Source organism: Poeciliopsis prolifica, unplaced genomic scaffold (assembly GCF_027474105.1).
Source record: "Poeciliopsis prolifica strain line A6 unplaced genomic scaffold, Auburn_PproV2 SCAFFOLD138, whole genome shotgun sequence".
NCBI lineage: Eukaryota > Metazoa > Chordata > Actinopteri > Cyprinodontiformes > Poeciliidae > Poeciliopsis > Poeciliopsis prolifica.
Window position 1 is genome coordinate 142,501 of NW_026562513.1, and position 26,709 is coordinate 169,209.

At 45.8% G+C, this 26,709-nt stretch overlaps 1 protein-coding gene across 1 annotated transcript in view; it reads left to right on the top strand.

Annotated features, from left to right (window-relative positions):
* Nucleotides 1-26,010, top strand: part of LOC129355558 (glycine receptor subunit alpha-3-like) — a 38,477-nt gene extending 12,467 nt beyond the window's left edge. The window contains 10 exon segments of the mRNA XM_055025157.1: nucleotides 3,364-3,492; nucleotides 3,995-4,064; nucleotides 7,924-8,147; nucleotides 9,771-9,853; nucleotides 11,682-11,819; nucleotides 13,083-13,300; nucleotides 23,872-23,950; nucleotides 23,953-24,020; nucleotides 25,727-25,970; nucleotides 25,973-26,010. Coding sequence (XP_054881132.1) covers nucleotides 3,364-3,492; nucleotides 3,995-4,064; nucleotides 7,924-8,147; nucleotides 9,771-9,853; nucleotides 11,682-11,819; nucleotides 13,083-13,300; nucleotides 23,872-23,950; nucleotides 23,953-24,020; nucleotides 25,727-25,970; nucleotides 25,973-26,010 — 1,291 coding nt within the window.
* The last annotated feature ends 699 nt before the right edge of the window (nucleotides 26,011-26,709 follow it).

Here is a 26,709-nt window from a genome sequence, read left to right on the forward strand (position 1 = left end):
GATGGATGGATGATGAATGGATGGATGGATGATGGATGGATGGATGATGAATGGATGGATGATGGATGGATGGATGATGAATGGATGGATGATGAATGGATGGATGATGGATGGATGGATGATGAATGGATGGATGATGGATGGATGGATGATGAATGGATGGATGGATGAATGGATGGATGGATGGATGGATAATGGATGGATGGATGGATGGATGGATGGATGATGAATGGATGGATGGATGAATGGATGGATGGATGGATGAATGGATGATGGATGGATGGATGGATGAATGGATGATGGATGGATGGATGGATGATGAATGGATGATGGATGGATGGATGGATGATGAATGGATGATGGATGATGAATGGATGATGGATGGATGGATGGATGGATGGATGGATGATGGATGGATGATGGATGGACCAGAACTTCCATTAATGTCGGTTTCATGATTTTTCAGCGTCCGTTTCTAAAACATTTGTGTTTTAACGTTTCGCTGACGAATCAGTTCATCTGTTTTTTGTATCTGAGATTCTCATCCATTAAACACGAGATCTTCATGCTGCTGCTGTTCAAGCAAGGAGCCGAACTGAAAGGTCAGGGAGGAAGGAGGAGGAAGAAGATGAGGAAGAGGAGGGCAAGCTAAGCAGCTTAGCATCCAGCATGCAGTAATCTGCCGTCTCAGCTGCATGTTGCTGCGAAGCGTTCAGAGTCGCAGGATAAACGGCGCTGAAACGGACAAATGAAATAACGAGATTAATCTGCTTGTTGAACGCGGCGCTCTTCATCAGACATCTGGAGGTGATGATGAGGAGGAGCGTCCTTCCTCCTCTGGTCATTATTTACTTTAACTTAATTCATAGAAAGACCCCGCCGTCGTTTCAACGTCCGGTTCTGGTCCTGGCTCTCGTCATGTGACCTCTGACCCTGATATGAACTCTGAGTCATCAGACTTCTGACCCATTCACTGAGGAGGCGGCGGTTCTGCAGAACCGGGTCGGCTGTTGTGAGACAGGATGTTAGTTACACGATGAAGAGTTTTACTCATCCTCCTCAGACAGAAGAACCAGAAGGAAATCTATGGTTCTGGTTCTGGTTCTGTCTGGTCCAGTTTGTGATGAGAAAATCTTTGTTCAGAGAAGCATGATGGAAAATCCAGCCTGGAAAACCACAGAAGATCTCAAACTACTCCATTTCTGTTTGTCCTCTTGGGAACCATCTTCCTCTGAGGGAGTCCAGGTGACCTTTGACCCCTCCCAGGTTGATGAGGACCTATTGTCACTGCTCTGAGGTCTTTCCATTGTGGCGTTGAGTGAGAGCAGCGCTCCTAGCCGTTAGCTCTGGTCCTACCCATTAGCTCTGCTCCTAACTGTTAGCTCTGCTTCTAGCTGTTAGCTCTGCTCCTAGCCGTTAGCTCTGCTCCTAGCTGTTAGCTCTGCTTCTAGCTGTTAGCTCTGGTCCTAGCCGTTAGCTCTGCTCCTAGCCGTTAGCTCTGGTCCTAGCCATTAGCTCTGCTCCTAGCTGTTAGCTCTGCTTCTAGCTGTTAGCTCTGGTCCTACCCATTAGCTCTGCTCCTAGCTGTTAGCTCTGCTTCTAGCTGTTAGCTCTGGTCCTACCCATTAGCTCTGCTCCTAGCTGTTAGCTCTGCTTCTAGCTGTTAGCTCTGCTCCTAGCCGTTAGCTCTGCTCCTAGCCGTTAGCTCTGGTCCTAGCCGTTAGCTCTGGTCCTACCCATTAGCTCTGCTCCTAACTGTTAGCTCTGCTTCTAGCTGTTAGCTCTGCTCCTAGCCGTTAGCTCTGCTCCTAGCTGTTAGCTCTGCTTCTAGCTGTTAGCTCTGGTCCTAGCCGTTAGCTCTGCTCCTAGCCGTTAGCTCTGGTCCTAGCCATTAGCTCTGCTCCTAGCTGTTAGCTCTGCTTCTAGCTGTTAGCTCTGGTCCTACCCATTAGCTCTGCTCCTAGCTGTTAGCTCTGCTTCTAGCTGTTAGCTCTGGTCCTACCCATTAGCTCTGCTCCTAGCTGTTAGCTCTGCTTCTAGCTGTTAGCTCTGCTCCTAGCCGTTAGCTCTGCTCCTAGCCGTTAGCTCTGGTCCTAGCCATTAGCTCTGCTCCTAGCTGTTAGCTCTGCTCCTAACCGTTAGCTCTGGTCCTACCCATTAGCTCTGCTCCTAGCTGTTGGCTCTGCTTCTAGCTGTTAGCTCTGCTCCTACCTGTTAGCTCTGCTTCTAGCTGTTAGCTCTGCTCCTAGCCGTTAGCTCTGCTCCTAGCTGTTAGCTCTGCTCCTAGCTGTTAGCTCTGCTCCTAGCTGTTAGCTCTGCTCCTACCCGTTAGCTCTGCTTCTAGCTGTTAGCTCTGGTCCTAGCCATTAGCGCTGCTCCTAGGTATTAGCTCTGCTCCTAGCTGTTAGCTCTGCTCCTAACTGTTAGCTCTGCTCCTACCCATTAGCTCTGCTCCTAACTGTTAGCTCTGCTCCTAGCTGTTAGCTCTGCTCCTACCCGTTAGCTCTGCTCCTAGCTGTTAGCTCTGGTCCTAGCCATTAGCTCTGCTCCTAGCTGTTAGCTCTGCTCCTACCCGTTAGCTCTGCTCCTAGCTGTTAGCTCTGGTCCTAGCCATTAGCTCTGCTCCTAGCTGTTAGCTCTGCTCCTAGCTGTTAGCTCTGCTCCTACCTGTTAGCTCTGCTCCTAGCTGTTAGCTCTGGTCCTAGCCATTAGCTCTGCTCCTAGCTGTTAGCTCTGCTCCTAGCTGTTAGCTCTGCTCCTACCTGTTAGCTCTGCTCCTAGCTGTTAGCTCTGGTCCTAGCCATTAGCTCTGCTCCTAACTGTTAGCTTAGCTCCTACCCATTAGCTCTGCTTCTAACTGTTAGCTCTGCTCCTAGCTGTTAGCTCTGCTCCTACCCGTTAGCTCTGCTCCTAGCTGTTAGCTCTGCTCCTACCCGTTAGCTCTGCTCCTAGCTGTTAGCTCTGCTCCTAGCCATTAGCTCTGCTCCTAGCTGTTAGCTCTGCTCCTAGCTGTTAGCTCTGCTCCTACCTGTTAGCTCTGCTCCTAGCTGTTAGCTCTGGTCCTAGCCATTAGCTCTGCTCCTAACTGTTAGCTCTGCTCCTAGCTGTTAGCTCTGGTCCTAGCCATTAGCTCTGCTCCTAACTGTTAGCTCTGCTCCTAGCTGTTAGCTCTGCTCCTAGCTGTTAGCTCTGCTCCTAGCCGTTAGCTCTGCTCCTAGCCGTTAGCTTTGCTCTATGATGAGGATTCCTCAGATTCAAACCGAAGTTGTTGTGAATGAACCTCCACCTGTTAAAGCCGGTGTAAACCTCCCCTGCCGCCAGGGGATGCTGTGTGAACGCCGCTCTTCCTCTGTGTATCTCCAGTGTGAGTCGCTGTAAAGAGCTGGACGGCGCCGCCAGGGGGCGCCACGTTCCCATGTCTCCCTCCGACTTCCTGGACAAACTGATGGGAAGAACGTCGGGATACGACGCTCGGATCCGACCGAACTTTAAGGTATTTGATCTGGTTCTGTTTCCATGTCACGCCGCATCGCTGCTTCAAACGTCTCCAGATTCAGCCAATCAGTGCGTTCCTGGTTTCTACATTTATTTCTCTAAAAGACTCACAAAATCATCTCACCCAATTCAATAAAACAAAACAAATTGTGATAATCTCCAGTTCCTGAGCCATCAATACATTATGATCATTTATAAAAACGTATTTTCTGTTTGGGAAATTTTTGTAAACGTTTTTTGATTTTGGTCAAACCTTAATTTACCAAAAAGTTAAAAAGAAAAAAGCCTGGCATGATTTTAACATTAACTACATTTACTATAAAATGAGTTAATGTTTAAAGAAATCCTTTTCTTTAAGATTTTTGGAATTGTTTCCTGAAGCTCCAGGTTTCCTTCCTGAAACAGTTCAGTCTCATGTTGGACGCATGTTGGACGCATGTTGGACGCATGTTGGATGAGTAAAGCTGCAGATGTGCTGCTGTAACGCCGGTTTGCTCCCAGGTCCTCCGGTCAACGTCTCCTGCAACATCTTCATCAACAGCTTCGGCTCCATCGCTGAGACCACCATGGTGAGTGACAGGAAGCCCACAGACGTTTCCATTCGGGCCCCGAAAAGCTTTTTGCACTTAGCAGCTTGTTGACAGAACGACATGAATAAATCTGAGTTTTTTAATGTGCAGCATGTTTCCCAGACAGGCGGCGGGTCGTGTTGCAGCGTTCTGCTGATTAACGTGATTCTTTGTTTATTTATGACCGGCAGCTTTCTGAGGCCCAGAGCTGCTCAACCTCACAGCTGTTAGCCAAAGTTTCTGACGTTTACGCTTCAGTTTCATTAACTTCACTGCACAGAAACAGAAACCAAAGTCCATTTCCTTCTCCTTACCTTCTGGATGCAGGTCTGATTGGCTAACCTGAAGGTTCTGGATGCATCTCACATTCAGGCCGCAAGGCTGATGATGATGATGATGATGATGATGATGATTGAATCAGGGCCAGTGTGTCGCTGAGTTGATCATGTTGTTCGATCCAAGCTGCATCGTCTCAGTCTTTCATGTTTCAGACCAGAGCAGCAGAAAGTCACGACTCGCCTCTTCTGGCAGCTTCACGGTTTCTCAGACGCTCTTTGACGTAAAACGCCGTCGTTCTGTGGGAAAAACCCCGACAGACACAGAGAAGGAAAAGAGGAAACATCTGGAAACGACGGAAGCAAACATTTTAAAGAAAATCGGTGTCCCGGTTCGTAACGCTGAACCAGAGTCCAACTGGTTTCGCCATGAGGTTCCGTAACCGAAGCGCTTCTGTGACGCAGCGTCCCACAATGCCGAGAGCTCCAGCCTGCAGCGGATCGGACTCTCACAGTAAAATCTGTTTTCCAAAGCTCTGTGGGATGCATTGGGTGACCAACTGGCAGTGTGCCAAGAGTCCAGAAGGTCAAAGGTCATTTTACCACAGGGGCATATGTTGCTATGCAGCCTGCCTATCTGTTGCCAGGGGCAACCAGGAAACTGACCCCAGGCCTCCTCTCGGTGGAGCAGAAACGGCTCTGTTAGCATCGTGTTAGCTTCGTGCTAGCATCGTGTTAGCATCATGTTAGTTTTGTGTTAGCTTTGTGTTAGCATCATGTTAGCTTCGTGCTAACATCATGTTAGCTTTGGGTTAGCATCGTGTTTGCTTCGTGTTAGCATCATGTTAGCTTCGTGTTAGCATCATGTTAGCTTTGGGTTAGCATCGTGTTCTTCATCCGGAATGAGATTTAAGATTTATGTCTGAACGGACGCCTCTGGTCTGTCGTGAAGCTGTGTGAGTAACAACAATGGCTGAAGCTCTGGCGGATTCAGTCCTGCCGGTCTGAGTGACTCGGTGGCAAAAGCCGGTCCGCGGACCCAGTGTGGTACCACCGGCGGTCCGGCCCTGCTGGACTCAGTCAGCTTCATCAGGAACTCGGAACTTTCCAAACCCGAAGTCAGAGTCTGGTCAGCTCCAGCAGCCAAACAGAACCTCACTGAACCCTGGTACCGGGAGTGTTTTATTTTGAAAACTGATCACAGCCTCTTCCTGCGTCTGACCTTTGATCCTCCCAAGAGAACCGTGACGCGTTCACTGCAGTCGGGACTCCTGTATCAAACCTGCAGCTCGGTAACCGCGTCGGTTGGTTCTGGTGTTTCAGTTTGATTAGAAACAGGAGAACGACGAGTGCGGAGCCAGACGAGGAAAAGATGGAGGCCGGCGGACGGTGATGTGAGGAGACAGACGAGCGGACAGGAATAGCAGATGAGACGCTGAGCGACTCTGACAGCAAATACACTGAAGTGACACAAAGTCAAAGCTGCTGCTGCGTTCATGTTGCTCACATCCCAGAAACATGATTAATAACTTTCAGAGACGCTTCCTGTCGGAGCCGGACGGCCAGTTTGAAGCTCCGCCTCCTGAAACAAACGGCTGGATGTGAACCATGAGGCTCATTAATATGCTCTGAAATAGACCAGAGTTTATGATTATCAAACATAAGTTCACACCAACTAAAAACTGTAAATCACACTGGAACGTCATGGACGTCTGGTGATGAAGAGAAATGAGGGAACAGTTTTCACCTTGTTAGTCTTTCATTTGTAACTTCAACTAAACATTTAGTTTGAAGCTAAATATAACATCTAGCTTCATAACAATATTATTTACCTTTTTGCTTATTAACTTGTTAACTAAATATTTAGTTAGCAAGTTAAATAGTTTGAAGCTAAATATATAGTGAGGTAGCAAAGTACTTAACTTGCTAATTAAATATTGAGTTTGCTAACAAAATATCAGTTTTGAAGTTAAATAGAATATTTAGCTTATTTACTTATAAATAAGCTTAACAAAAAAACTAAAGATTTAAATTTTGTTAAAATCTTTTCTTATGCTAAATATCTAGCTTAACTAAATATGAGCTAAATATTCAGCTTATAAGGTAAATAATTGTTAATGACATTTATTGTTAGCAAAATATTTAGCTGGTTATCTAAATATTTTAACACACTAAATATTTAGTTAGCAAGAGAAATGTTTTATCAAGCTAAATCTGTAGCTTTAATTTAAATATTTCACTAACAGGTTAATATTTAGTTAGCTAGCTAAATGTTTAACTTGCTAACTAAATATTTAGCTAGCTAAAAAAAACATTAAATTTGAAGCTGAATAGGATTTCTAGCTTCCAAACAACAAAATATTTAGTTTCATATATTTAATGAATGGGAGAAAGGATGTCGACTTCGAAGTGCTTTCTGCTCTGTCTGGTGCGTGTGTGTGTGTGTGTGCGTGTGTGCGTGTGTGTGTGTGCGTGTGTGTGTGTGCGTGTGTGTGTGTGCGTGTGTGTGTGTGTGCGTGCGTGTGTGTGTGTGTGTGCGTGTGTGTGTGTGCGTGCGCGTGCGTTTGTGTTTTGTGTGTGTGGGTGTGTGTGTGTGTGTGTGTGTGTGCACACCCTGCTGGCTAACAACCTGTCAGACGTTTCAGAAGGAAAAGATTGCTTTCAGTGGACCTTTATTATTTATGGGACAGGTTGGGTTTTCCGTGTCTCTGGCTTCCTGGGGGTCTGAGGCGCCTCGGCGTCGGGCTGCAGCTACATCAGCCCATGTTCCTCCTGGACTCTCTGGATTCATTTCTGTCTCTTGAACATGCAGAAAACCTGGATTTCACTTCATATTTCAGTTTTGCTCTCCGGTTATTGTTTTTGTGTCATCAAACCGTTCCTGTCAGATCAGAAGGTTAGTCTTATGTTAGGCCCGGTTCAACCTCCATGCTCCCTCAAACAACTCCAGTCAGAACCAGCAGGTTTGACCCAAACGGACCAGAACAGAGCCGGAACCTGAAAGAACATTTTACACTCAGGAGAGATTAAACCTGAGCACTGAGATCAGCAGCGCCCTGAGGAAACGTTGATCCGGCTGCTGGTTCTGGATGTTTCTGTGCTCGTCATGTTTGGACCTTCAGGTGCCGAGTCCAAACAGCAGAACCTGGAGGCGGCGCTGCAGCACCGCTGAACTCGCCTTCAGTCAGCGTCATGGAGGGAAATCTGCCCGGAGACACAAACATCAGCCTCTGATTCCCCAGAGCAACCGATAGAAAAGAAGCAAACTTCAAACTTTATCTACTTACAGAACCGTGAACAAAATGATTCACGTAGAAGAAACAGAACAAAACCAGAATAGATCTCAGAATTAGTTCAACAAATTCAGTCAGTTTCCAGTTTGTCAAATTCTGGTGAAAATCTTGACTTCATTCAAGATGAACGATCAGAGTTCATTCTGGGATCGACTCGCCGTGTCTGCTGCAAGGTTCTACACCCAAATGTTCCTCTGACATCAGAGTGGAGGTTCTGATGGTTCTGTTCTGTCCTGTTGACCCACGTTTGATGGTTTTGTTGGTTCCGTTGACCCAGCTGTCTCCCTCCAGGACTACCGGGTGAACATCTTCCTGCGGCAGCAGTGGAACGACCCGCGGCTGGCGTACTGCGAGTATCCTGACGACTCTCTGGATCTGGACCCGTCCATGCTGGACTCCATCTGGAAACCGGACCTGTTCTTCGCCAACGAGAAGGGAGCGCACTTCCACGAGGTCACCACCGACAACAAGCTGCTGCGCATCTTCAAGGACGGCAAAGTGCTCTACTCCATACGGTGGGTCCAAATCACCCAGATTAGATTAGATTAGTCCAGTGCTTCTCAATTATTTTCCGTTACGCCCCCCTAGCAAGAAGAAAACTATTCGCGCCCCCCACTCCGCACCGTGACTATCCATCTCTGCATAACATTTTTTCCTTATTAACATTTTTTTCGCTGAAAAAACTCTAGCGGCTTATCGGCGTGATTGGGATGTAACGTATTTAAGTGACGCGCTAATTTATTTGGCTTCATGCTGTCCGCTGCGAGCATTTTTAGACACAGCAAACACAGCGGTCTTTCCTCTTCTCCAACTGTAGTCACAGTGAAGCCAAGCGCTAAATACGCTTCGTCGTATTTCCTCTTCTTAGCTTCCGGTTGACTTTCTGTTGTCTCATTATCTTTGTCTCTCTCCGCTTTTCTTTTCATCCCTGTGAAAAACTTTTTCATGTTGGGGGTTGTTGAATAACGGAGGCCAGAGACAGAACGCAGTCGGAGCTTTTTGTTGACTTAACACTGCTAACCAAGGCAAACCTGTTGTCTTGTAAGTCGTAAAATGTTGCACTGTCGCAAACGTGACAGAAGTAACAATGAGAGCGCCACTGCCGCCTACTGTGCGCAATTACACTTTATACTAGTACGGCCAAAAAAAAGCCTGTTCCCCAGGATCACACGCCCCCCCAGGTATCGCTCTGCGCCCCCCAAAGGGGGCCCGCCCCACTATTTGAGAAGCACTGGATTAGAGCAAGGCCGGCCCAAGGCATATGCAGGTCAAACTCTGCCGCCCTGGGATTATGTAAGCTAATCGTAGATGATGCCAATGCTAATAGAAGCTCAGGAATTATCTGCTACTAACAGGTTGGGCCTCAAATGAAAATCTGCTTAGGGCCCCAGAAAAGTGTGGGCCGCCCCTGTCGCCCCGGTTCCTCAGCCTGCAGAAAGTGAGCGTTTTCATGGCGACCAGGTGGCTCTACATGGCTGTTCTGCTGTGACGATGAATCTGGAGGGATATTCTTCAGCTGCGCTGTGAGGCTGCAGCGCCGCATCAACATGCATGATTACCCAAACAGAGCACGGCGACCCGAACGGGCCGGGATAACATGCGACACATTAACCGCCCTGGGCTGCGGGGACACGCCACATACATGAGATTAAACATTTAAATATTCTGGGAAAAACAAACTAACTGTTATGAAGGACTCTCAGTTTCTGTTTGGGAGTCATGATCTGCTCTAAGCAAACTCTTTGGTTTTTCTAAATGCAATAAAAACATGTTTTTATTGCATTTAAAACATTAAAAACATATTTTTATTGTCATAAAATACATTTTGTTTCTGACAAATTGTTGCATAATGTAAAGACTAGAGAGAAATCCACTAATCCTAGAATGTGGCGCCTCCATTTAGTTTCCATCTGGTGAAGAAGGAAGTGGCGTTCATTGTCTTCAGTGGTTCTTGGTGCAGCGCCCCCACAGGCCAGGAGGGGAACAGGTTGCTCAAAGGGTTTGGTTGGTTCAACCACAGAGAAAGATGTGAAAAAATTTAGAAAACGTCGATCCTCAGGCTGGATGAATCGGTTTCATCTCTTCTGCTCTCCAACATGGAGCCTAATTTGAGCCGTTTTCTCCTTCTTGTCCTGCAGACTGACGCTGACGCTGTCGTGTCCCATGGACCTGAAGAACTTCCCCATGGACGTCCAGACCTGCATCATGCAGCTGGAGAGCTGTGAGTCCCATTAAACCACCTCTGGGGTCAGTTGCATGCTGCGCCACCACTGCATTTCTGAACATGGAAACGCTGCAGACCTCCCTGAGATGGCCTTGAAAAACCTGGAAGAGTCTGGAAAAACCTGGAGAAATGTGAAAAAACCTGGAAAGAGTCTGGAAAAAAACGTGAAAAAAGTTGGAAATGAATTGGACTTTGTTTTTCATGGGTTGGGAAATTCTTCACTTTTCCATGGATGGAAATATAATTTTCTTATTTTTTTCCTGTAAAATTCTGATGTTATTTGGTTTCTGTATGTGACACACGGAGCAAAAAGGACAAAACAACTGAAGAATTAACTTTACAGATATTTTTCAAGCCCAGAGGACTCCAAAGCTCCGTTGATCAGCCACAGACAGCGGGGTTCGAACCGGCAACCCCCGAGTCTCAGTTCACTCATAAATCTGTTTCAGCACGAATGACCAGAACCTGTCCTGTTGGTGCCACAGTCAGAACTGCAAGAACAAATTCAGTTTATTCAAAACAGAACTGGAGCTTCGTCAGTCCAACAGGAGCAGAGGAACATCTGGACCCGTCATGGAACCAGAACCGTGTCGGATGTTGGCTGCTTCATTAACTTGTGCTCTTATTTAGAAATGTTTAATTTTATAAAAATAATCTCATTTAATCCCAGCCCTGCTCAGCTGTCTGCTGTAGTTAGGTCTGGAAATGCAACACTTTGCTGGGTCGAACCAGAACCAGAACCAGCAGGTCCTAGCGCTTTTCATCAGGCGCTGACGATGATGATGTTGACATCACACATTATTCTAATTGGAGTCAGGTTTATTTTTAAAGTGTGAACACAGTTAGTGGAACCTGCAGAACTTGTTCTGACCCGGTTTCCTCCGCAGGCGTTTGGGTTTTAAGATCATGTGAAGTGAAGGACACCGTCGCTTTAAGGGGCTGCAGGCACTTCCTGCCTGTTGCTTTCATCTCTTCCTGTTCCCGTTTGGATCAAACTTCAGAACCAGAACTGAGTGCATCCTCAATGCGTGGCTCCGGAGTGGAACCAGAACCACCAGCCGGCTCCTGGAAGCCCGTGCAGCAGGTCCAACAGAACTCTGGGTCCGGTCAGCAGAACCACAGCAGCTCCAACAGAACCAGAGCAACAGAAAGTTTAATTCTAGGTTGAGCTTTGTTCTCACTTCCTCATGAGAAAGAAAAAACTACAAACCGGGACTAAACCGCCAACCTCCTGCTTTTCTGCAGAAACATTGGTCCTTGAAGGTCTTATCTGTCCTTGAAGGTCTTATCTGTCCTTGAAGGTCTTATCTGTCCTTGAAGGTCTTATCTGTCCTTGAAGGTCTTATCTGTCCTTGAAGGTCTTATCTGTCCTTGTGTGACATCTTCATCTCAGTGCTGCCTCAGTCTAGTTGAGTGGATGTCTACATCACTCAGCACCATGTTCCAGTATAAAACCATCTCACTCAGACACGCCCCCTGGTGGCAAGTCCGGAGCTGGACTAACCAACCTGGCCAGGATTGGTAACAGCATTTTTTTGTAAAGTTGCTAAGTTAGCGATATGCCTTTCCAACAGCCCTTCTTGACCTTGACTCCATATTTAGCCACGCCCCTCGTCTCTTGACCCCGCCCACTTTTGTTGAGTTTTTAAACATTTGTCCGTTGACGCAGTTTTTGCTTTCAGAGGGTCTCAGATTGCAGAACCCAACAGAAAAAAGCAGGAACAAAAGTCCATTTGGACCCTGGAAGAGGCGGTTCTGACCCACAGATCGAGACAGAACCGGGCTTTCTAGTCCGGGTTTGACCCACTTCTTTTGCCTTTTCCAGTTGGCTACACTATGAACGACCTGATCTTCGAGTGGCAGGAAAACGGGCCGGTCCAGGTGGCGGAGGGCCTCACGCTGCCACAGTTCATCCTGAAGGACGAGTCGGACCTGAGATACTGCACCAAGCACTACAACACTGGTACACACACACACACACACACACACACACCACACACACACACACACACGCCGGGCCACCGGTGTCACAAACCAGCCAGCTGCCAGGTTCTGTCTGTTCTGTTGGTGCCGCCGGCTGTGAGGAGAAGCGGCTTCCTGACGCCCAGGATGATGATTTTATCAGAGGCGATCAGAACCAGGGGATTGGACCGGACGAGGTGTCTGTGACCTCCAGCCCCACACGGTGTCAGCGGCGGTTTGGTTCTGCAGATAGTGAGTCAGCCATGGGAGGAGGTCCAGCAGAACCATCAGCTCAGTTCAGGCAGAAAGCAGCAGGCGGTTCTGGTTCCGTCACAAACGGTTTCATCCCGTTTGTTCCAGACCCACAGCTATTCGCTCACTAAGTTAACAGAATCTCACCGGACCGGAACCGTTTGTGAAGTTACACAATAAAACATTAACGGCAGCAATTTCATTTACTTAGGCTCTTATAAGAGAAAAATGTAACTATTGAAGGCATATTTCCACCATATTATTCATTCATTTATAAATGTCATCATTCCAAACTAAATATTGAACTGATCTGAATGAATAAACAGGAAGCCAAACTTTGATAGCCGCTCCACGCAACCTAAGAGTGAATCAAACATGAACTGGAGCGATTCTGGTTGGACAGCAGTTGCAGATGTGGCTGCAGTGGCTAATATTTGCAGCTAACAAGTTGAAAATATCCAGACGAAATGAAACTTTACCTGAGTGACGAGTCGACTGAAGAGATGCAGTACCAGTTTACATAATAGTCCACATCTGCTTATCAGCAAGCTAACTTGCATATTAGCTAAAAATTTAGCCTGTTTAGCTAGCAATCTAAATAGTTAGCTGGCATGCTACCTAAAGTTGGCAACCTGAATATTTACCAGCAAATTATTTAATTAGTAAGGTAACTAAAGTTAGTTAGCATAGATAAATATTTCATTAACAAGCTAAATATTTTAAAAATAAATCTTTACGTTGGAATCGGAACTAAATATTTAGCTTGAATCTGACATTTTTAATCAGTAAATGGTGAAAATATGACTTGGAAAAATGAATCCCATTTTCTGTTTTCTAATGGGTTACATAAACCAAAAGCTGCAGGTCATTTTTTACTGCGTAGCTTCAGAAACGGCGCCCAGTAACGGAAGCAGCTCCATCAGAACCATCGGCACCAGACCCATTATCTCATGTTCTGTGTGGTTCTGTTTGCCTCTGGAACCTTTCTGACCCGATACCCGCTGCGCTGCAGGTAAGTTCACCTGCATCGAGGTCCGGTTCCACCTGGAGCGGCAGATGGGTTACTACCTGATCCAGATGTACATCCCGTCCCTTCTCATCGTCATCCTGTCCTGGGTCTCCTTCTGGATCAACATGGACGCCGCGCCGGCCCGAGTGGCGCTCGGCATCACCACCGTGCTCACCATGACCACGCAGAGCTCCGGCTCCAGAACCTCGCTGCCCAGGTCGGTTCCGGTTCTGCTCAGGTTCTGATGTTCTTCCTGAAAGTCTGGATGCTCCTCATTTAAACTCACAGAATATTAATTAAACATGAAGTTTTTATTTAAACAAACATAAAACTGTTTAACTGATTTAAAACTGAAGAAAGAATCCAGATAAATATTTTAATGTCATGAATTTAATCATTTCTGCTTGTAGCGAACGCAGTCAAGCATTTTCTTTATGTATATTTTGGGAAATACTGTTTGATTTGGTTAATAACGTTATCTGACCACTTCAGCAATTACGTCATCACTTGGTCACGTGATGCTTTCGATAAAGGGCTGTAAGTTTCGTTTCATACTCAGTTGGGTTTTGCAAGCGGTAATAGGAAAGACAAAGAACTGAAATTTGGAAGAAATGGACTTCTAGCAACTCCTAACCTTCTGGTTGGAGGGGCATACGGTATGGACAATTGAATGGAATATTCTTGTGTTTGTATATGTGTAATAAGTTTCATTTGAACAATTTATATATAAGAGAACATGACGGTTTAACTGATGTATTTGCCACTGTGTATTTTATTGCAGTGTTCACGGTGGTCTTGGGCGTTTATGTGACAGAAAATTCCTTTAATAAACGTTTGGAACCATCAGTCGGAGCGTTGCATCTTCATCAACCAGTGGAAAAAGTTGGGAGCAGCTATAGTGAACACGTGCACCGTATGCAGCTCAGCTCGAAGCCAGAGAACAAACGAGGGAGACCGCACAGTGAAAGCAAGCTGTGAACTTCTCGCCAGCCATGCTGAGATGGATGGGGGAGAGGAAAAAGGACCGTTGCAGCTTGAAGACTACAACTCGCCTGCAGCTTGAAGAAAACTACCGCTCGTCTTTCAACCTTGCAATCTGCTCGGACCGTTGCGATTGCAGTGACTTGCAAAATATGGCGGCGGCTTGCAATCAGGACAAGGATTGAGACTGCGCCGTTTCCACAAGTAATCACAAGAGCAACAGCGCGCCGTAATCGTGAGTGGTATCACCAAGCCTTTGGCTTCAGGTTTTAGTTGATAAGAAACATTATCACTTGTAAATATTTGAAATTAAGTGTGAGGGGGCCATTGTGTGCATGTTTTGTGTGGGTGTTTCTGGCCTGTGTTATTAAGGAACTAGATATTCCTACTATGGATTTCCTGTTTGGTTCTATATGTGTATGCTTTATATTTGAATTTAATACTGAGGATTACTTATAGTACAAGTTTAGCTTAAGGTTTTGCTTAAGATTTTGATTATTAATAATTAAGAAAATGGATCAAAGTGAAGAGAGTGCTCTTGTACTTGAGGGAGTAATTCAGGCTCTTGAAGAAGAAAAAATAGACTTACAAACCAAGTTAGAAACTGAAACAAATGCAACATTAAGAGACCAAATGACAGAACGCATTGCTGAAATTGATAACAGTCTGCAAGCACATAGCGTAGAGAGTCAGGAACCAATTTCTGAATCTGAACAACTTAGGCGATCAGAAAGAGAGCGTAGACCAACCGAAAAATGGCTTAACTATGCAAAGGAAGAGAGTGCAAAAAAGGAAAGAAAGTTTATGTTAACTTATGTCAGCTTCAAAGGTGAGGTTCAGTACATTAGGAGCCAACTCAAAAGAGAATGTGATAAAGAGAGTCTTGAAAGTATGACAGCTACTTTAGAAGGATATGAGTCACACCTAAAGCAGGAGTATGACAGCTTACGTGCATTGACCACACCAAGCCAAGACATAAGAAGGCGAATGGATAGCTGCACCTCAGTAACTAAGGAAGTAGTTGCTCTGTTGAAAATACGTTGCTCAGAAATAGGCAAAGAGTTCGATGCTGCCGCAGTGAAGAAATCACTCGTTAAATTACTTCAGAGAGACGATGATCAGTATATGGGTCTACTGTATCGAGAGCTGGCGCAAGTAGCATAGCAGGAAGTCAAATGTCAATTAAAAAAACAGAAGTAGCTGCACGTTTAGCATCCAAACGTGCTGAAATAAACAGAGAGAGTGAGATAGCTGCGCAAAGAAAGGAAGTGTTTGCTCAGCAAGAGAAGTTGAAAATGCTGGAAAACCAAAGGGATCTGGAAGCTATGCAGGCTGAATATGATGTGTATGAGGAGGAGGAAATGAAAATGAACGGAGAAACAGGAGAAAAGCAAGAAATAACTCTGCCTCCAAGTCAGCCCCAAGGAGAAAGGAAAAGCATAACTCTGTCTCCAGGGCAGTTCCAAACTCAACATAACCCAGCGCCATGTGCTCAGATTGTCCATGAAACACCACTCTCTCCTCGTTCTGAAAAACAATCAGAGCAAAACCTGAATGATGCGACACTAGTGCAAGCCTTCAAAGAATCTCTGATGTTAACAAGACTTCCGGCACCGGAGCCATCCGTTTTTACTGGTGATCCTCTGAAATTCACTGAATGGCGTACCAGCTTTAAAGCCTTGATAGAGACTACCTGTACAAGCCCAGCACATAGACTGTTTTACCTCAGAAAATATATAAGTGGAGACGCGCTGTCTGTGCTGGAAGGAACTTTTTATCGAAGTGATGATGAAGCATATACGCAAGCCTGGGATGCACTGAACAAGCGCTATGGGCACCCATTCATAGTGCAAAGAGCCTTTAGGAGTAAACTTAGTAGCTGGCCCAAGATAGGACCAAAAGAGCCACTAAAACTAAGAGAGTTCAGTGATTTTCTTGTTTCATGCAAAAATGCAATGCCTCATATATCAGGTCTTAAAGTTCTAGACGATTGTGAGGAGAATCAAAAGCTACTTCAGAAACTTCCTGACTGGGCAACAACTCGATGGAATCGAATTGTCAAGGAATTGGATGACTGCAAGCCATACCCAAGTTTTGAAGCATTCTCAAACTTCTTAGCCGAGGAGGCACGCATTGCCTGCAACCCGGTTTCCTCGCTTCATGCTTTGAAGAAGACAGACGAGAAACCAGACACAGAAGTAAAACGCATCAAAGTCAGAACCCTCGTTACAACAACAAAGGTTGCTCAAGGGAAAGATCCTCCAGCTAAGGATTCAGGTGAATCAGCAAGCTCAACAGATAATTCATCTGCTGCTCAAACAAAGAAGCAAATAAAATGCATATGCTGTCAAGAAAACCACTTCATTTACAAATGTGGAAAGTTTGCTGCTCTGACTCTTGAAGAGAAGAAAGCTTTTGTGAAAACCAACAACATGTGCTTTGCCTGCTTGAGAGTTGGCCATGTTGCAAAAGATTGTCGGAAAAGGGCTACATGCAATGTTTGTAGAAAAGGCCATCCATCTCCGCTTCATGACGAATCGGCTCAAGTGGTGAAGTTTGAAGCCAACCAACAGAGAGACAGTAACGTTACTGCTTCGTGTAGTATGAACATGGCAAATGCTGACCGCACTTCAATGATAGTCCCAGTGTGGCTGTCTAGTACTGTCAAAAGTAGCCCAGAGATCTTAGTGTATGCTCTGTTAGATACACAAAGTAGCAATACATTTGTCACTAATGACGTGTGTGAAAAACTAGACGCACACACTGAGCCAGTTAAGCTCAAGTTGTCAACAATGACTGACAGGTCAATAGTGAATTGTCACAGAGCCTGTGGGTTAAAGGTCAGAGGATACAGTTCCGAAGAATGCATTGAACTACCACCAGCTTACACTCGAGACGATATTCCGTTGGAGAAGACCAGCATTCCAACTCGGAAAACAGCCAAAGGATGGAAACACTTGCTTAACATAGCTGATGAGATGCCAGACCTGCTAGACTGTCCTGCTGGACTGCTAATAGGCTACGATTGCGTCAGAGCTCTAAAACCGAAGGAAGTCGTATCAGGAGCGGAGCATGAGCCATATGCAGTGAAAACAGACCTCGGGTGGAGCGTGGTTGGTGCCAAAACACTTAATACTGGTGGAGGAATGAATGCAGGACTCTGCTATCGCATCTCTGTAAAGGAAATTCCACCTATTACACCTGCATGTGCGATTAAGGCTCTTGAGAGAGATTTTCAGGATACAAATCCTACAGAGGGAACAATCTCCCAAGAAGATATTCAGTTCCTACAAATTCTGAAAGAGGGAATCCATCATAATGACAATGGATATCTGGAGATGCCTCTGCCTTTCAGAGAGCGCCCCCAGCTCCCTAGTAACAAGCATTTAGCCACAGTTAGGCTGAAACATTTGAAAGGAAAAATGGACAAAAATCCTAAATACAAGGAGGACTATGGTCAGTTCATGGTCAATGTTTTCAAAGATGGTGATGCAGAGGAAGTCCATGCAACATCAAAAGATGGGAACACTTGGTACATACCACACCATGGAGTGTACCACCCGCGAAAGCCAGAAAAGATCAGAGTTGTCTTCGACTGCTCTGCCAAATATGAAGGCACTTCGTTGAATGACCACCTTCTCACGGGACCAGATTTAACCAACGCTTTGACTGGAGTGCTGTGTCGGTTCCGACAGTATCCAATTGCGATCAACTGCGACGTGGAGAAAATGTTCCACCGCTTTCATGTCATTCAAGAAGATCGGGATTTCATGAGGTTCCTGTGGTGGGAGAATGGGAACACAGCGAGTGAGCCCAAGGAATACCGCATGAGGGTGCACATATTTGGAGCGGCATCATCGCCAGGTTGTGCGAATTACGGCATGAAATACCTCGCCACCAAATATGAGCATGAGTACCCATGGCAGCAAGCTTCATCCGTAGAAACTTTTATGTGGATGATGGTCTTGTTAGTTTGGATACTGTGGAAAAGGCCAAGCAACTTGTCCATGAAGCAAGAGAAGTCTGTCAGAAGGGACAGCTGCGTCTGCACAAGTTTATTTGCAATAACGAAGTGGTCTTGGAGAGCATTCCAGAGAGTGAGCGTGCTCCACAAGTCAAGGACGTGGATTTAAACTACACAGAGCTACCAGCTCAGAGAGTGCTAGGAGTTAAGTGGAACATTGAAATGGATGTCTTCTCATTCAATGTGGTCCAACAAGAAAGAACAGCCACTCGACGAGGCATCTTATCCACAGTCGCCAGCATATATGATCCGCTAGGATTTCTGGCCCCCTACATCTTGTCTGGGAAAAGAATCTTGCAAGAAATGTGCAAGCGAGGTGTGGGTTGGGATGAGCTTGTCCCACCAGAGTTAAGGCCGAAGTGGGAGACATGGCTCAATGATCTGAACAATCTTCAAACCATTCAAATAGCAAGGTGCTTTGTTCCCAACAATCTTGGCACGATCCAGAAGATAGAGCTGCATCACTTTTCTGATGCCAGTAACGATGGCTATGGGCAGTGCTCGTATATCAGGATCGTGGCTGAAGAACAAGTGCATTGCACTTTAGTTATGGCCAAGGCTAGGGTAGCACCCATGAAGATTGTCAGTATACCACGTCTGGAACTCACCGCTGCTACAATCTCTGCAGCCATAAGTAAAGTTCTCAGAGAAGAGCTTGACTTGAAAATCGATGCTGAGTACTTTGGACGGATTCACAAGTGGTATTGGGGTATATCAAGAATGAGGCCCGGCGTTTTCACGTTTTTGTTGCGAACCGGATCCAGAAGATCATAGACTCTACTGACCCCAATCGATGGTTTTACGTTGAAACAAGTCAAAACCCGGCAGATTATGCATCTAGAGGACTCAAGGTGGCAGATCTAATGGCATCAGATTGGCTAAAGGGACCTAAGTTCTTATGGGAACAGGAAATTGTGACTAATCCAAACAACCCCAGAGCTTCTCATAGGTGACCCAGAGGTCAAAGTCCTGAAAATGGATGTTGTGCAGGAAAATGACCTTCTGATAAGGCTGGCAAGGTTTTCAGACTGGGTCACTTGCCTTAACGTCATTGCTCGCATTCAGAGGCTGGCTCATAGGGACATATCTGGGCCTGTTACAGTAGAGCAGCGAAAGAAAGCAGCTCTTGTGCTGATCAAGGCGGCACAAAAGGAAGCATTTGGAGAAGAGCTGAAGCTGCTCAGCCAATCACAAAAACTCAGGAGAACTCACAAAATGTATGAACTCGATCCGTTTCTTGAGGACAGAGTGCTCAGAGTTGGTGGCAGGTTAAGAAGGTCATCAGCGTCGCTAGAGTTCAAACATCCCGTAATACTCCGAAAGAAGGCATCGTAACTCATCTGATACTTGATCATTGCCATAAAAGAACACAGCATCAAGGCCGAGGGCAAACACTGAACGATCTCAGAGCTAATGGCTACTGGATTATGGGTGCTAGTAAAGTTGTGGCCAAACACATCAGGAGTTGCGTGACCTGTAGGAGGGTGCGGGGTCGAACTGAAGAACAGCGTATGGCTGACTTGCCTGTTGATCGAATAGAGCCATCTCCTCCTTTTTCATATACAGGCATCGATTGTTTTGGTCCTTTTTACACGAAGCAAGGTAGAAAAGAGTACAAGAGATATGGGGCTGTTGTTAACATGCCTAAGCTCAAGAGCCATTCATATCGAGATGCTCGAGGACCTGACAACTGATGCATTTCTAAATGCATTAAGATGTTTCATTGCAATAAGAGGAACAGTCAGACAAATTAGATCTGACCAAGGTACAAATTTCGTAGGAGCAAAGAGTGAGTTGGGAAAGTGCTTGATGGAACTTGACAAGGAAAGGATTGCGACCTATCTCGCAAGAAAGGAATGTGACTTCCTTATGAATGTTCCCGAAGCCAGTCATATGGGAGGCATATGGGAGCGTCAGATTCGGACGACAAGGAGTGTGATGAGCTCTGTTCTAGCTCAGGCTAACGGAAGACTGGATGACTCCTCATTAAGAACATTCTTCTATGAGGCCATGTCCATAGTCAACAGTCGCCCACTGACAACAGACACCCAAACAGATCCCAAAGATGCTTATCCCCTGACACCCAATCACTTGCTTACTATGAAGTCTACAATACCCCTTCCACCTCCAGGAAAGTTCGTTCAAGAAGATCTGTATGCAAGAAAAAGATGGCGCAAAGTACAGTATCTCTCAGAACAGTTCTGGAACAGGTGGCGCCGAGAATACTTAACCAACATCAACCTTCGTCAGCAGTGGCATGCAACCAGACGAAACGTGCAAATTGGAGATGTAGTTATCGTTAAGGATGATAACACTCCCAGAAATGAGTGGCCACTAGCTAGAGTAGTTGAGGCACAGGAAGATGATGATGGTCTCGTGCGAAAGGTGAAAATACAAGTAGGCCAAAATAAGTTAGGACCAAAGGGTGAACGCTTAACGCAACCTTCATTTCTTGAGCGCCCAGTGCAGAAATTAGTTGTGTTAGTTGAATATTATTCAAAATAGCTCAGCATTCACATGAAATCAGTCACCTATTGTAAGATCTATTGATGGAAATTGTGGGTAAAGGTTAAATTTGAAGTTATTGAAAATTACATGTTTAATTTCTTTGAATGGTGGAAATAAACCTTTTGTAATTTTGGTGGCAGTGTAGCGAACGCAGTCAAGCATTTTCTTTATGTATATTTTGGGAAATACTGTTTGATTTGGTTAATAACGTTATCTGACCACTTCAGCAATTACGTCATCACTTGGTCACGTGATGCTTTCGATAAAGGGCTGTAAGTTTCGTTTCATACTCAGTTGGGTTTTGCAAGCGGTAATAGGAAAGACAAAGAACTGAAATTTGGAAGAAATGGACTTCTAGCAACTCCTAACCTTCTGGTTGGAGGGGCATACGGTATGGACAATTGAATGGAATATTCTTGTGTTTGTATATGTGTAATAAGTTTCATTTGAACAATTTATATATAAGAGACATGACGGTTTAACTGATGTATATTTGCCACTGTGTATTTTATTGCAGTGTTCACGGTGGTCTTGGGCGTTTATGTGACAGAAAATTCCTTTAATAAACGTTTGGAACCATCAGTCGGAGCGTTGCATCTTCATCAACCAGTGGAAAAAGTTGGGAGCAGCTATACTGCTTTTGGGTCCAACATGGAGTCCTCCGCTCTGGACCCAAACACAATGGTCCATTTTGGAGCGCAAAATGGTCAACGACTCCAAGCGAAATGGAAGATTTTTTCTTTTTATTTGTTACCATGAATTCAAAAATTCATTTTTGAATTTTTTTTAACAAATTAATTATTTACTTTCCAAACGAAACATTTAGCTCACTACATTTATTTTTAGCTTTCTCACTATTTAGCTTATAAGTGAATTCGCTTGGCAATGAGCGAATGTGGACTATCAAAATAAAAGCTGGGTTTTGCAGACCTCGATATCAACTGGTGCTGGCTGAATCAGGAACAATCTTGTTGGTGTTGATCCCTTTAAGCCCAGGTGTATGTACAGTTAGGGCCAGAAATATTTGGACAGTGACACAGGTTTTGTTATTTTAGCTGTTGACAAAAATATGTTCAGAAATACAATTTATATATAGTATGGGCTGAAAGTGCACACTCCCAGCTGCAATATGAGAGTTTCCACATCCAAATAGGAGAAAGGGTTTAGGAATCATAGCTCTGTAATGCAGAGCCTCCTCTTTTTCAAGGGACCAAAAGTAATTGGACAATGGACTCTAAAGGCTGCAATTAACTCAAAAGGCCTTTCCCTCGTTAACCTGTAATCAAGTAAGTATTTAAAAGGTCTGGGGTTGTTTCCAGGTGTGTGGTTTTGCATTTGGAAGCTGTTGCTGTGACCAGACAACATGCGGTCAAAGGAGCTCTCAATTGAGGTGAAGCAGAACATCCTGAGGCTGAAAAAAAGGAAAAAATCCATCAGAGAGATAGCAGACATGCTTGGAGTAGCAAAATCAACAGTCTGGTACATTCTGAGGAAAAGGAATTGACTGGTGAGCTTGGGAACTCAAAAAGGCCTGGGCGACCACGGAAGACAACGGTGGTGGATGATCGCCGCATACTTTCTTTGGTGAAGAAGAACCCGTTCACAACATCAACTGAGGTCCAGAACACTCTCAGAGAAGTAGGTGTATCTGTCTCTAAGTCAACAGCAAAGAGAAGACTCCATGAAAGCAAATACAAAGGGTTCACATGTAGATGCAAACCATTCATCAATTCCAAAAGTAGACAGGCCAGAGTTAAATTTGCCCAAAATCACCTCAAAGCCAGCCCAGTTCTGGAAAAGTATTCTATGGACAGATGAGACAAAGATCAACCTGTACCAGAATGATGGGAAGAAAAAAGTTTGGAGAAGAAAGGGAACGGCACATGATCCAAGGCACACCACATCCTCTGTAAAACATGGTGGAGGCAACGTGATGGCATGGGCATGCATGGCTTTCAATGGCACTGGGTGACTTGTGTTTATTGATGACATAACAGCAGACAAGAGTAGCCGGATGAATTCTGAAGTGTACCGGGTATACTGTCAGCCCAGATTCAGCCAAATGCTGCAAAGTTGATCGGACGGCGCTTCACAGTACAGATGGATAATGACCCCAAGCATACAGCCAAAGCTACCCAGGAGTTCATGAGAGCAAAACGGTGGAATATTCTGCAATGGCCAGTCAATCACCAGATCTTAACCCAATTGAGCATGCATTTCACTTGCTCAAATCCAGACTTCAGACGGAAAGACCCACTAACAAGCAAGACCTGAAGGCTGCGGCTGTAAAGGCCTGGCAAAGCATTAAGAAGGAGGAAACCAGCGTTTGGTGATGTCCATGGGTTCCAGACTTAAGGCAGTGATTGCCTCCAAAGGATTCACAACAAAATATTGAGAAAAAACTTTTTTGTTTGGGTTATGTTTATATGTCCAATTACTTTTGAGCTCCTAAAATGTGGAGTGTTGTAAACAAATGTGTACAATTCCTACATTTTCTATCAGATATTTTTGTTCAACCCTTTAAATTAAACGTTACAATCTGCACTTGAATTCTGTTGTAGAGGTTTCATTTCAAATCCAATGCGGTGGCATGCAGAGCCCAACTCACAAATATTGTTACTGTCCAAATATTTCTGGCCCTAACTGTAAATATCTGAGCCAGGATTTATGATCCAAACTGCCTGTGCAGCAGGAACCAGAACTGTTAGCTTCCCGCTTCCTGCCACTAGATGTCGGTGCGGAGTCATCAGAGTCTGAACCTGAAGGAGCAGAAAGTTTCTGACTCCTCTGGTTGTGACGGTCCACCGGCCAGACCTCCAGAACCGTTCAGAAAGAGAGGAAAATCCTCACTTTCTGATCCTCCATGGATGCTCCTCCAGGGAGGATTTTCCTGAGCGTTGGCAACGGCCGCAGTCTGTTCTGTTTCTGTTGTGTAACTCCTCTGTCGGTGTGTAACTGCAGTGTGTCTCCAGGTGTGTAACTGCAGTGTGTCTCCAGGTGTGTAACTGCAGTGTGTCGGTGTGTCTCCAGGTGTGTAACTGCAGTGTGTCGGTGTGTCTCCAGGTGTGTAACTGCAGTGTGTCTCCAGGTGTGTAACTGCAGTGTGTCTCCAGGTGTGTAACTGCAGTGTGTCTCCAGGTGTGTAACTGCAGTGTGTCTCCAGGTGTGTAACTGCAGTGTGTCTCCAGGTGTGTAACTGCAGTGTGTCTCCAGGTGTGTAACTGCAGTGTGTCTCCAGGTGTGTGTCGGTGTGTAACTGTAGTGTTGGTGCGTCTCCAGGTGTCCTACGTAAAGGCCATAGACATCTGGATGGCCGTGTGTCTCCTCTTCGTCTTCTCTGCGCTGCTGGAATACGCCGCCGTAACTTCGTGTCGAGGCAACACAAGGAGCTGCTGCGCTTCCGGCGCCAACACAAGAGCAAAACCAAGGTAAACAAGCGCTGCCCCTGCTGCCCAAACCTTGCTGCTGTGGGTCTGTGAGCATCTGATCGGACCGACTCTCCTCTGCAGAACCAGAGGATAAAAACACTTTTTATTCTTCTGTTTATGATTCCTGATGGAAACAAGATGGAGAATTGGAACCAGAACCACGGAGGAAACGGACCGGCACCCGTTCATAACGGCACAGCATTAGGGCCAAAAATGTTTATTACTACCAATATTAGTCTGAAAATAAAACTGTAAAATGTCAAGAAAAAATCATTTTGAAGCGATTCCATGACCTGCTGTGAGCTGATTCTTTCCTCTGAATGAAATCAGTCGTTTGCAGAATCATTTCAAAGTTCTGCTGATCAGATAAAACATGAAATATTTCCGTATTTATAACTGATCCAGAAGCAAAACTGCACAAGATGCTCATCATTCCTCAGTTTCATTACTTTTGTTCCAATAAAATATTTATTCTAATATTATGACTTTATTCCTGTAAAGTCTCTGTCGACCCGTTCAGCGATCCGGGTCGGACCAGCCACTCTCTAGCTCTTAGAACATAAATGGGTCAGCACTGAGTTGTTTGGTTCTGGTTCTGCCTTCCAGTCCATTTGGGTTCTCTTCCTGTCTGTGAAGGTCCAGGTCAAACTGTGTGGCCTAGTCAAAGAAACAACTTGTTTCTGTGTCTGGCTTTGAATCGGACCCAGAGACTCCGGCAGTGATGGTTCTGTCCGTTCATCACGCTGTGGGTCAGTAGAACGGCGCCGTCGACCCGGAGGAGCCGGCCCAGTCCCTGCGCCGGCCGGCCGGCCAGAACCGCCGTACGGATCAAAGAGCCGGATAAACAGCTTCCTCAGGGGAAGCCGCTCTGCATGTGTGGCCATCATGACCCAACCGGGCCGCCGTACGCGCCTCCTTTTGGACTTCCTGAGTTTCCAGACCAGCTTCCTCTGCAGTCTGCCCCCTGGTGGCCAGAGGAAGAAGACGTTTCTGCCATAAAATCAGAAATTAATTTTTAGAAAAGAAAATACTTATTTGAGAAAATTATTTACATTTTCTCTGATTAAGCCATAAACTAAGATATGAATTTTCTGAAATTATGAATGATAAAACTCTTAAATTTGTCAGAAAATTCCAGAAGTTTCCTGAGATGATAAAATCCAACATTTTCATCTAAAACCTGGATCAGAACGAGTCTGGACCCGGAAGAAGTTCTGATCCTGGAAAAGAACGGTTCTTCCATTTCTCAGATTTCAGACTTAAGAAAGTTAGAAAATATTCCACTTTTAACGTCAAAATGTCTTTTTTTTTTTCCGGGTCAGTCAGATTAGTCACTGAGGAATATTGAGACACATCAGAAGTTTACATACCTCTCTGCAGAGCAAACATTCTGGTTTCCTTCAGTTCAGTTGATTTCTGCTAACTGGTTTATAAAGGTTCTTCCTGAGGAAACCCAGCACTGTCCAGTCGTTGCCTTGCAGCATTTAGTCCTGATGACCAGCAGGGGCGACAGTGGCGCGGTCAGCTTGACCATCAGTCCGCGGTCCAGATGCTAACCCGTTTTTATCAGCCATATCAGGCGACCAACGTCGTTTTTACTGTCACTTCCTGAAGTTAAGGACAGAGGGTCGATACGACTTGAAACAAAGCGTTTGTCTCTTGACTGGTCAAACCTTTGACCTCATCGTCCTGGTATTTTCCCACAGGAAGTGGAGGCCCAGGAGAGCCGGCCGGCGTCCGCAGCTGCGGTGACCTCCATTCCCAGCAGCACCAAGGACACCAAAGTCAATGCCAACAACGCTGTGGGAGCTGTCAGCATCTCCCAGAATGCACCTGGAAGGAGCACTGAGGATATGAGGAAGTTCATCGACCGGGCCAAGAAGATCGACACGTGTCGAGAGCCGGATTCCCTCTGGCCTTACCTCTTCTTCAACATCTTCTACTGGGTCCTCACAAGATCCTGAGACACGAAGACGTCCACAAGCCCTGAGGACGAGACTCACAGAGGACAGCGAGTCTTCACAGGGTGTGTCTTCAGAAGACGTCATATCCTCAGAGGACGGCGTGTCGGGTCTTCAGAAGACGTCATGTCCTCAGAGGACGGCGTGTCGGGTCTTCAGAAGACCTCATGTCCTCAGAGGACGGCGTGTCTTCAGAAGACGTCATGTCCTCAGAGGACGGCGTGTCTTCAGAAGACGTCATGTCCTCAGAGGACGGTGGATCTTCAGAAGACGTCATGTCCTCGGAGGACGGCGTGTCTTCAGAAGACGTCATGTCCTCAGAGGATGGCGTGTCTCAGAAGACGTCATGTCCTCAGAGGACGGCGTGTCTTCAGAAGACGTCATGTCCTCAGAGGACGGTGGATCTTCAGAAGACGTCATGTCCTCGGAGGACGGCGTGTCTTCAGAAGACCTCATGTCCTCAGAGGACGGCGTGTCTTCAGAAGACGTCATGTCCTCAGAGGACGGCGTGTCTTCAGAAGACGTCATGTCCTCAGAGGACGGCGTGTCTTCAGAAGACGTCATGTCCTCAGAGGACGTGTCTTCAGAAGACGTCATGTCCTCAGAGGACGGCGTGTCTTCAGAAGACGTCATGTCCTCGGAGGACGGCGTGTCTTCAGAAGACGTCATGTCCTCGGAGGACGGCGTGTCTTCAGAAGACGTCATGTCCTCAGAGGACGGCGTGTCTT